This window comes from Salmo salar, chromosome 15 (genome assembly GCF_965601325.2).
Source record: "Salmo salar chromosome 15, fSalSal1, whole genome shotgun sequence".
Classification (NCBI taxonomy): Eukaryota; Metazoa; Chordata; class Actinopteri; order Salmoniformes; family Salmonidae; genus Salmo; species Salmo salar.
This window is the reverse complement of record NC_138305.1, coordinates 94,001,829-94,014,936: the sequence shown is the minus strand read 5'-3', so window position 1 is coordinate 94,014,936 and position 13,108 is coordinate 94,001,829. Positions and strand designations below refer to the sequence as shown.

Genomic DNA, 13,108 nt, shown 5'->3' with positions numbered 1-13,108 from the left:
CAGAAAAGCTATTTTAAAATCTGACACCGCGATTGCATAAAGGAGTTCTGTATCTATAAATCTTAAAATAATTATGTTTTTTGTGAACGTTTATCATGAGTAATTTAGTAAATTCACCGGAAGTTTGCGGTGGGTATGCTAGTACTGAAAATCACATGCTAATGTAAAAAGCTGGTTTTTGATATAAATATGAACTTGATTGAACAAAACATGCATGTATTGTATAACATAATGTCCTAGGAGTGTCATCTGATGAAGATCATCAAAGGTTAGTGCTGTGGTTTTGGTTTTTGTGACATATATGCTTGCTTTGAAAATGGCTGTGTGATTATTTTTGGCAGGGTACTCTCCTGACATAATCTAATGTTTTGCTTTCGCTGTAAAGCCTTTTTGAAATCGGACAATGTGGTTAGATTAACGAGAGTCTTGTCTTTAAAATGGTGTAAAATAGTCATATGTTTGAGAAATTGAAGTTATAGCATTTTTGAGGTATTTGTATTTCGCGCCACGCTCTACCATTGGATATTGGTGAGGCTCCGCTAGCGGAACGTCTGTCCTTAAGTATGTAAACTCTTCTGCTAAGAAGACTCTTTAGATATCACTGGTTCTCTCTAGCATATGTTATTATTATTGTTATTATTATTATATCACTGGTTCTCTCTAGCATATATTATTATTATTATATTACTGGTTCTCTCTAGCATATACTATTATTATTATTATTATTATTATTATATCACTGGTTCTCTCTAGCATATATTATTATTATATCACTGGTTCTCTCTAGCATATATTATTATTATTATTATTATATCACTGGTTCTCTCTAGCATTTATTATTATTGTTGTTATATTATTGGTTCTCTCTAGCATATATTATTATTATTATTATTATATCACTTTTTCTCTCTAGCATATATTATTATTATTATTATTATTATTATTATTATATCACTGGTTCTCTCTAGGATATATTATTATTATTATTATTATTATTATATCACTGGTTCTCTCTAGCATATATTATTATTATTATTATTATTATATCACTGGTTCTCTCTAGCATATATTATTATTATTATAATATCACTGGTTCTCTCTAGCATATATTATTATTATATCACTGGTTCTCTAGCATATATTATTATTTTTATTATTATATCACTGGTTCTCTCTAGCATATATTATTATTATTATATCACTGGTTCTCTCTAGCATATATTATTATTATTATTATTATTATATCACTGGTTCTCTAGCATATATTATTATTATTATTATTATTATTATATCACTGGTTCTCTCTAGCATATATTATTATTATTATTATTATTATTATATCACTGGTTTTCTCTAGCATATATTATTATTATTATTATTATTATATCACTGGTTCTCTCTAGCATATATTATTATTATTATATCACTGGTTCTCTCTAGCATATATTATTATTATTATTATTATATCACTGGTTCTCTAGCATATATTATTATTATTATTATTATATCACTGGTTCTCTCTAGCATATATTATTATTTTTATTATATCACATGTTCTCTCTAGCATATATTATTATTATATCACTGGTTCTCTCTAGCATGTATTATTATTATTATCACTGCTTCCCTCTAGCATTTATTATTATTATTATTATTATATCACTGGTTCTCTCTAGCATATATTATTATTATTATCACTGGTTCTCTCTAGCATATATTATTATTATTTTTATTATATCACTGGTTCTCTCTAGCATATATTATTATTATTATATCACTGGTTCTCTCTAGCATATATTATTATTATTATTATTATTATTATTATATCACTGGTTCTCTAGCATATATTATTATTATTATTATTATTATTATATCACTGGTTCTCTCTAGCATATATTATTATTATTATTATTATTATTATATCACTGGTTTTCTCTAGCATATATTATTATTATTATTATTATTATTATATCACTGGTTCTCTCTAGCATATATTATTATTATTATATCACTGGTTCTCTCTAGCATATATTATTATTATTATTATTATATCACTGGTTCTCTAGCATATATTATTATTATTATTATTATATCACTGGTTCTCTCTAGCATATATTATTATTTTTATTATATCACATGTTCTCTCTAGCATATATTATTATTATATCACTGGTTCTCTCTAGCATGTGTTATTATTATTATCACTGCTTCCCTCTAGCATTTATTATTATTATTATTATTATATCACTGGTTCTCTCTAGCATATATTATTATTATTATCACTGGTTCTCTCTAGCATATATTATTATTATTTTTATTATATCACTGGTTCTCTCAAGCATATATTATTATTATTATATCACTGGTTCTCTCTAGCATATATTATTATTAATATTATATCACTGGTTCTCTCTAGCATATATTTTTATTGTTATTATATCACTGGTTCTCTCTAGCATATATTATTATTATTATTATTATTATTATATCACTGGTTCTCTCTAGCATATATTATTATTATTATTATATCACTGGTTCTCTGTAGCATATATTATTATTATTATAACATAGGTTCTCTCTAGCATTTCTTATTATTATTATATCAATTTTTATCCCTAGCATATATTATTATTATTATTATTATTATATCACTGGTTCTCTCTAGCATATATTATTATTATTATTATTATTATATCACTGGTTCTCTCTAGCATTTATTATTATTGTTGTTATATTATTGGTTCTCTCTAGCATATATTATTATTATTATTATTATATCACTTTTTCTATCTAGCATATATTATTATTATTATTATTATATCACTGGTTCTCTCTAGCATATATTATTATTATTATTATTATATCACTGGTTCTCTCTAGCATATATTATTATTATTATTATTATATCACTGGTTCTCTCTAGCATATATTATTATTATTATAATATCACTGGTTCTCTCTAACATATATTATTATTATATCACTGGTTCTCTAGCATATATTATTATTTTTATTATTATATCACTGGTTCTCTCTAGCATATATTATTATTATTATATCACTGGTTCTCTCTAGCATATATTATTATTATTATTATATCACTGGTTCTCTAGCATATATTATTATTATTATTATTATTATATCACTGGTTCTCTCTAGCATATATTATTATTATTATTATTATTATATCACTGGTTCTCTCTAGCATATATTATTATTATTATTATTATTATATCACTGGTTCTCTCTAGCATATATTATTATTATTATAATATCACTTTCTCTAGCATATATTATTATTATTCACTGGTTTTCTCTAGCATATATTATTATTATTATTATTATTATATCACTGGTTCTCTCTAGCATATATTATTATTATTATATCACTGGTTCTCTCTAGCATATATTATTATTATTATTATATCACTGGTTCTCTAGCATATATTATTATTATTATTATTATATCACTGGTTCTCTCTAGCATATATTATTATTTTTATTATATCACATGTTCTCTCTAGCATATATTATTATTATATCACTGGTTCTCTCTAGCATGTATTATTATTATTATCACTGCTTCCCTCTAGCATTTATTATTATTATTATTATTATATCACTGGTTCTCTCTAGCATATATTATTATTATTATCACTGGTTCTCTCTAGCATATATTATTATTATTTTTATTATATCACTGGTTCTCTCTAGCATATATTATTATTATTATATCACTGGTTCTCTCTAGCATATATTATTATTATTATTATTATATCACTGGTTCTCTAGCATATATTATTATTATTATTATTATATCACTGGTTCTCTCTAGCATATATTATTATTTTTATTATATCACATGTTCTCTCTAGCATATATTATTATTATATCACTGGTTCTCTCTAGCATGTATTATTATTATTATCACTGCTTCCCTCTAGCATTTATTATTATTATTATTATTATTATTATATCACTGGTTCTCTCTAGCATATATTATTATTATTATTATCACTGGTTCTCTCTAGCATATATTATTATTATTTTTATTATATCACTGGTTCTCTCAAGCATATATTATTATTATTATATCACTGGTTCTCTCTAGCATATATTATTATTAATATTATATCACTGGTTCTCTCTAGCATATATTTTTATTGTTATTATATCACTGGTTCTCTCTAGCATATATTATTATTATTATTATTATTATTATATCACTGGTTCTCTCTAGCATATATTATTATTATTATTATATCACTGGTTCTCTGTAGCATATATTATTATTATTATAACATAGGTTCTCTCTAGCATTTCTTATTATTATTATATCAATTTTTATCCCTAGCATATATTATTATTATTATTATTATTATATCACTGGTTCTCTCTAGCATATATTATTATTATTATTATTATTATATCACTGGTTCTCTCTAGCATTTATTATTATTGTTGTTATATTATTGGTTCTCTCTAGCATATATTATTATTATTATTATTATATCACTTTTTCTATCTAGCATATATTATTATTATTATTATTATTATATCACTGGTTCTCTCTAGCATATATTATTATTATTATTATTATATCACTGGTTCTCTCTAGCATATATTATTATTATTATAATATCACTGGTTCTCTCTAACATATATTATTATTATTATATCACTGGTTCTCTAGCATATATTATTATTTTTATTATTATATCACTGGTTCTCTCTAGCATATATTATTATTATTATATCACTGGTTCTCTCTAGCATATATTTTTATTATTATTATTATTATATCACTGGTTCTCTAGCATATATTATTATTATTATTATTATTATATCACTGGTTCTCTCTAGCATATATTATTATTATTATATCACTGGTTTTCTCTAGCATATATTATTATTATTATTATATCACTGGTTCTCTCTAGTATATATTATTATTATTATATCACTGGTTCTCTCTAGCATATATTATTATTATTATTATTATTATTATTATTATATCACTGGTTCTCTAGCATATATTATTATTATTATATCACTGGTTCTCTCTAGCATATATTATTATTTTTATTATATCACATGTTCTCTCTAGCATATATTATTATTATATCACTGGTTCTCTCTAGCATATATTATTATTATTATCACTGCTTCCCTCTAGAATTTATTATTATTATTATTATTATATCACTGGTTCTCTCTAGCATATATTATTATTATTATTATCACTGGTTCTCTCTAGCATATATTATTATTATTTTTATTATATCACTGGTTCTCTCTAGCATATATTATTATTATTATTATATCACTGGTTCTCTCTAGCATATATTATTATTATTATCACTGATTCTCTCTAGCATATATTATTATTATATCACTGCTTCCCTCTAGAATTTATTATTATTATTATTATTATTATATCACTGGTTCTCTCTAGCATATATTATTATTATTATTATCACTGGTTCTCTCTAGCATATATTATTATTATTTTTATTATATCACTGGTTCTCTCTAGCATATATTATTATTATTATTATATCACTGGTTCTCTCTAGCATATATTATTATTATTATCACTGATTCTCTCTAGCATATATTATTATTATATCACTTGTTCTCTCAAGCATATATTATTATTATTATTATATCACTGGTTCTCTCTAGCATATATTATTATTATTATTATATCACTGGTTCTCTCTAGCATATATTATTATTATTATATCACTGGTTCTCTCTAGCATATATTATTATTATTATATACATTTTTCTCTCTAGCATTTATTATTATTATTATTATATCACTGGTTCTCTCTAGCATATATTATTATTATTATTATATCACTGGTTCTCTCTAGCATATATTATTATTATTATATCACTGGTTCTCTCTAGCATATATTATTATTATTATATACATTTTTCTCTCTAGCATTTATTATTATTATTATTATATCACTGGTTCTCTCTAGCATATATTATTATTATATCAATTTTTCTCTCTAGCATTTATTATTATTATTATTATATCACTGGTTCTCTCTAGCATTTATTATTATTATTATATCACTTGTTCTCTCTAGCATATATTATTCTCATTATTATTATTATATCACTTGTTCTCTCTAGCATATATTATTATTATTATTATTATATCTCTGGTTCTCTCTAGCATTTATTATTATTATTATATCACATGTTCTCTCTAGCATATATTATTATTATCACTGGTTCTCTCTAGCATTTATTATTATTATTTCACTGGTTCTCTCTAGTATTTATTATTATTCTTATTATATCACTGGTTCTCTCTAGTATTTATTATTATTCTTATTATATCACTGGTTCTCTAGCATATATTATTATTATATCACTGGTTCTCTAGCATATATTATTATTGTTGTTATATTATTGGTTCTCTCTAGCATATATTATTATTATTATTATATCACTTTTTCTATCTAGCATATATTAGCAGGCAATACGCTTGACCTCATCTTTACTAGATGCTGTTCTTCCACTAATCTCATTGCAACTCCCCTCCAAATCTCCGACCACTACCTTGTATCCTTTTCCCTCTTGCTCTCATCCAACACTTCTCACTCTGCCCCTACTCGGATGGTATTGCGCCGTCCCAACCCTCGCTCTCTCTCTCCCGCTACTGTCTCCTCTTCCATCCTATCATCTCTTCCCTCTGCTCAAACCTTCTCCAACCTATCTCCTGATTCTGCCTCCTCAACCCTCCTCTCCTCCCTTTCTGCATCCTTTGATTTTCTCTGTCCCCTATCCTCCAGGCCGGCTCGGTCCTCCCCTCCTGCTCCGTGGCTCGACGACTCACTACGAGCTCACAGAACAAGGCTCCGGGCAGCCGAGCGGAAATGGAGGAAAACTCGCCTCCCTGCGGACCTGGCATCCTTTCACTCACTCCTCTCTACATTCTCCTCTTCTGTCTCTGCTGCTAAAGCCACTTTCTACCACTCTAAATTCCAAGCATCTGCCTCTAACCCTAGGAAGCTCTTTGCTACCTTCTCCTCCCTCCTGAATCCTCCTCCCCCTCCCCCCCCCCTCCTCCCTCTCTGCGGATGACTTCGTCAACCATTTTGAAAAGAAGGTTGACGATATCCGATCCTCGTTTGCTAAGTCAAACGACACCGCTGGTCCTGCTCACACTGCCCTACCCTGTGCTTTGACCTCTTTCTCCCCTCTCTCTCCAGATGAAATCTCGCGTCTTGTGACGGCCGGCCGCCCAACAACCTGCCCACTTGACCCTATCCCCTCCTCTCTTCTCCAGACCATTTCCGGAGACCTTCTCCCCTTCCTCACCTCGCTCATCAACTCATCCTTGACCGCTGGCTACGTCCCTTCCGTCTTCAAGAGAGCGAGAGTTGCACCCCTTCTGAAAAAACCTACACTCGATCCCTCCGATGTCAACAACTACAGACCAGTATCCCTTCTTTCTTTTCTCTCCAAAACTCTTGAACGTGCCGTCCTTGGCCAGCTCTCCTGCTATCTCTCTCAGAATGACCTTCTTGATCCTAATCAGTCAGGTTTCAAGACTGGGCATTCAACTGAGACTGCTCTTCTCTGTGTCACGGAGTCTCTCCGCACTGCTAAAGCTAACTCTCTCTCCTCTGCTCTCATCCTTCTAGACCTATCTGCTGCCTTTGATACTGTGAACCATCAGATCCTCCTCTCCACCCTCTCCGAGTTGGGCATCTCCGGCGCGGCCCACGCTTGGATTGCGTCCTACCTGACAGGTCGCTCCTACCAGGTGGCGTGGCGAGAATCTGTCTCCGCACCATGCGCTCTCACCACTGGTGTCCCCCAGGGCTCTGTTCTAGGCCCTCTCCTATTCTCGCTATACACCAAGTCACTTGGCTCTGTCATATCCTCACATGGTCTCTCCTATCATTGCTATGCAGACGACACACAATTAATCTTCTCCTTTCCCCCTTCTGATAACCAGGCGGCGAATCGCATCTCTGCATGTCTGTCAGACATATCAGTGTGGATGACGGATCACCAGCTCAAGCTGAACCTCGGCAAGACGGAGCTGCTCTTCCTCCCGGTGAAGGACTGCCCGTTCCATGATCTCGCCATCACGGTTGACAACTCCCTTGTGTCCTCCTCCCAGAGTGCTAAGAACCTTGGCGTGATCCTGGACAACACCCTGTCGTTCTCCACTAACATCAAGGCGGTGACCCGATCCTGTAGGTTCATGCTCTACAACATTCGCAGAGTACGACCCTGCCTCACACAGGAAGCGGCGCAGGTCCTAATCCAGGCACTTGTCATCTCCCGTCTGGATTACTGCAACTCGCTGTTGGCTGGGCTCCCTGCCTGTGCCATTAAACCCCTACAACTCATCCAGAACGCCGCAGCCCGTCTGGTGTTCAACCTTCCCAAGTTCTCTCACGTCACCCCGCTCCTCCGCTCTCTCCACTGGCTTCCAGTTGAAGCTCGCATCCGCTACAAGACCATGGTGATTGCCTACGGAGCTGTGAAGGGAACGGCACCTCCATACCTTCAGGCTCTGATCAGGCCCTACACCCAAACAAGGGCACTGCGTTCATCCACCACTGGCCTGCTGGCCCCCCTACCTCTGAGGAAGCACAGTTCCCGCTCAGCCCAGTCAAAACTGTTCGCTGCTCTGGCACCCCAATGGTGGAACAAGCTCCCTCACGACGCCAGGACAGCGGAGTCAATCACCACCTTCCGGAGACACCTGAAACCCCACCTCTTTAAGGAATACCTAGGATAGGATAAAGTAATCCTTCTAACCCCCCCCCTTAAAAGATTTAGATGCACTATTGTAAAGTGGTTGTTCCACTGGATATCATAAGGTGAATGCACCATTTTGTAAGTCGCTCTGGATAAGAGCGTCTGCTAAATGACTTAAATGTAAATGTAATGTAAATGTATTATTGTTATTATATCACTGGTTCTCTCTAGCGTATATTATATTTATTATATCACTGGTTCTCTCTTGCATATATTATTATTTTTATATCACTGGTTCTCTCTAGCATATATTATATTTATTATATCACTGGTTCTCTTGCATATATTATTCTTATTATATCACTAGTTCTCTCTAGTATTTATTATTATTATATCACTGATTCTGTTCTTTCTAGCATATATTATTATTATTATTTTTATTATATCACCGGTTCTCTCTCGCATATTTTATAATTATAATTATTATATCACTGGTTCTCTCTAGCATATATTAGTATTATAATTATTATATCACTGGTTCTCCCAAGCATATATTATTATTATTATTATTATATCACTGGTTCTCTCTAGCATATATCATTATTCTTATAATATCACTGGTTCTCTCTAGCATATATTATTATTATATCACTGGTTCTCTAGCATATATTATTATTATTATTATATCACTGGTTCTCTCTAGCATATATTATTATTATATCACTGGTTCTCTCTAGCATATATTATTATTATTATCACTGCTTCCCTCTAGCATTTATTATTATTATTATTATTATATCACTGGTTCTCTCTAGCATATATTATTATTATTATATCACTGGTTCTCTCTAGCATATATTATTATTATTATTATTATATCACTGGTTCTGTCTAGCATATATTTTTATTATATCACTGGTTCTCTCTAGCATATATTATTATTTTTATTATATCACATGTTCTGTCTAGCATATATTATTATTATATCACTGGTTCTCTCTAGCATATTATATTTATTATTATTATTATTATTATTATATCACTGGTTCGCTCTAGCATATATTATTATTATTATTATCACTGGTTCTCTCTAGCATGTATTATTATTATTATTATCACTGATTCTCTCTAGCATATATTATTATTATTATTATTATTATTATTATTATTATATCACTGGTTCTCTCAAGTATATATTATTATTATTATTATATCACTGTTTCTCTCTAGCATATATTTGTATTGTTATTATATCACTGGTTCTCTCTAGCATATATTATTATTATTATTATTGTTATATTATCACTGGTTCTCTCTAGCATATATTATTATTATATCACTGGTTCTCTCTAGCATATATTATTATTATTATTATTATATCACTGGTTCTCTCTAGCATATATTATTATTATTATTATTAAATTATCACTGGTTTTCTCTAGCATATATTATTATTATTATATCACTGGTTCTCTCTAGCATATATTATTATTATTATTATATCACTGGTTCTCTCTAGCATATATTATTATTATTATTATTAAATTATCACTGGTTTTCTCTAGCATATATTATTATTATTATTATATCACTGGTTCTCTCTAGCATATATTATTATTATATCACTGGTTCTCTCTAGCATATATTATTATTATTATTATTATATTATCACTGGTTCTCTCTAGCATATATTATTATTATTATTATTATATCACTGGTTCTCTCTAGCATATATTATTATTATATCACTGGTTCTCTCTAGCATATATTATTATTATTATTATTAAATTATCACTGGTTTTCTCTAGCATATATTATTATTATTATTATTATATCACTGGTTCTCTCTAGCATATATTATTATTATCATATCACTGGTTCTCTCTAGCATTTATTATTATTATATCACTGGTTCTCTCTAGCATATATTATTATTATAATTATTATCACTGGTTCTCTCTAGCATATATTAATATTATTATTATTATTATCACTGGTTCTCTCTAGCATATATTACTTTTTTTTTTTTTTTTTTTCATATTATTATTATTATATCACTGCAGCTCAACACAAAAGATTGTAATGAGATTGAAGTCTGCTACAAGCAGCAGTTACATTAGTTTCCAGAACAAGCAGCTTGTCTCTTCAGAAGAACTATAGCATATACCATTTACCCCACACTGTATAAGAATACTGAAGGAAACAGACACCAAACACTACAAACCATGTGAAGAAGGAAACCTTTCTGGTACTGGAGTTGGTGAGTACACTGACACTGTGATGTTTTGTATGTGACTGTTTAGGAATGGAGACGTCCTGGAGTATAAGTCCCTTCCACCCAGCGAGATGGGACAACTCATCACCTCAGACCCCAAGCAGGTGAGGCTATGGAGAGGAGAGGTCAACCACTGTGTGTATGTGTTTATTGTTGTGTATTCCTAGCCATGTGAATCAATATTGCGTAACTGAATATCATAAAGCATTAAACATCTATTACAATATGACATTTAGCTACATGTTAGCTGAATAACTGATGTATAGAGATGTATATTATCTCTGTATCAGGGCGGTTTCCAGGTGGAGCTGGAGCGAGGCCAGCGGGGGTTTGGCTTCAGTCTGCGGGGAGGAAAGGAGTACAACATGGGCCTGTTCATATTGAGACTGGCGGAGGAGGGCCCTGCACTGAAGGACGGCAGGATACACGTGAGTCTAACTGGGCCAGTCCGTCACCAACCCAGGGCATTAATACTTGCTCTCATAGATGGTGGCTACATCTGTTCTCTCTATGAGAATGGGCACACATACAGTACATGTCTGTTGAATGGTGTCTAGGGGAGAAAGGCGATTTTGCTGGGTTTAATGACATTGGGAGATTTCAAGGATTCAAGTGATTGTAGTATTAGCATTAGCTTCATACTGAGTAAATACTGTGGCTAGTAGTACTGAAACATCATGTGTGTTACCACAGGTAGGAGATCAGATTGTGGCGATCAACGGTGAGCCCACCCAGGGCATCACACACACCCGGGCCATCGAGCTGATCCAGGCTGGGGGCACCAAGGTCCTGCTGCTCCTCAGACCTGGCCTGGGCCGGGTCCCCGACCCCAGTGAGAAACCACAGACTCAACCACATACTCTACTCAAACACACATAAAAGACTGACCATGTTCTCAACCACAGAATTAGAATGTGAACTCATCAACATGTAACCTACTCAGACACTGTTACTACTGCTTGCAATACACATACGCATAGAAGACTGACCATGGACTAAACCATAGAATTAGAATGTGTCCATTCTACTTGTTCTACTTCTATGGACTCAACACATATTCTACTCAAACACTGTTATTAAACTTTCAACACACACACACACACACATACATTACATTTACATTTTAGTCATTTAGCAGACGCTCTTATCCAGAGCGACTTACAGTAGTGAATGCATACATTTCATTAAAAAGATTCTCCGTACATACAATATAACCCAGTCTATACAGTACATATAAATGACCATACCTCCCTTTTGTGCATGTGAAAGCTTTTGCAGCCGTCTCGCTTTACCATGGTTTGTCTCTCTAGCTTTATACCTCTCTATCTATCTGGCTCAACCGCTCTCTGTCTGGCTTTCCTGGCACTGTTCTCTCTCTCTTCTTCCTCCCTGTAGGTGTGAACTCTTCTTCCTCCACCCTGTGCTTCTACATGAAACCAGAGCATCACTAGTGGCCTCACTGCTTTTCTTGGTCTGTCCCTAATAACCTTGGTAAACCACCTCGTTCTCTTCTCTCCTCCTCTTTGCCTCTGTTCTCTCCGTTTCAAAGTGGTACGCCTCATTTTAAAATCAGCTTCTGTTTATAGCTCCTCCTTGCTCCCCTTAATCATAACTGGACATCTCCTCCCATAACAGTCCTACGCTCAGACAAGGCCTCGCCCAATGAGAGCTACACTGATTGTAACATGTAGGCGGTCTGAACGGAGGCAGTGACTCCAGTCGAACATGTTCACTAACAAAGGCCCCAATTCAATCAATGACAGATAAAGGAAACTGCACTACAGGTTAAGTGTTTATGTTGTTCTAATGGTGTTAACCACGAAAAGACACGCCCCACAAGTTGTTCTTCTCAAGGACACAACCAAACCTTTCTTTGAAATACATTCTGAGTGAATCTGCAGTTTTCCTTTATCTGCAATTGATTGAAGTGGGTCCTGAGACCCCCGCTGGAGCAGGATGTGGCTCTAGAGCCCCTGAGTTGTTATTACAGAACACAAACACGCCACTGCCGCTGAACACACACAACATCACAATGATCGAGACCAGGAGAAAGTCGTTAACTAGATATTGATCAGTGAGATGTTCAAATGA

General features: G+C 32.3%; 1 protein-coding gene across 2 annotated transcripts in view; it reads left to right on the top strand.

The window, feature by feature from the left end:
- The window catches only part of LOC106572548 (membrane-associated guanylate kinase, WW and PDZ domain-containing protein 3), a 314,345-nt gene that overhangs the window by 296,083 nt on the left and 5,154 nt on the right, over window positions 1–13,108 (top strand). Inside the window, exons 20-23 of one of the 2 annotated variants that reach the window (XM_014146804.3) lie at window positions 11,046–11,121; window positions 11,308–11,445; window positions 11,711–11,849; window positions 12,413–12,508. In XM_014146804.3, the coding sequence (XP_014002279.1) occupies window positions 11,046–11,121; window positions 11,308–11,445; window positions 11,711–11,849; window positions 12,413–12,468 (409 nt within the window). In that variant the 3' untranslated portion in view covers window positions 12,469–12,508. The remainder of the gene's footprint in view (window positions 1–11,045; window positions 11,122–11,307; window positions 11,446–11,710; window positions 11,850–12,412; window positions 12,509–13,108) is intronic. The other variant, XM_014146803.3, reaches the window with a different exon arrangement.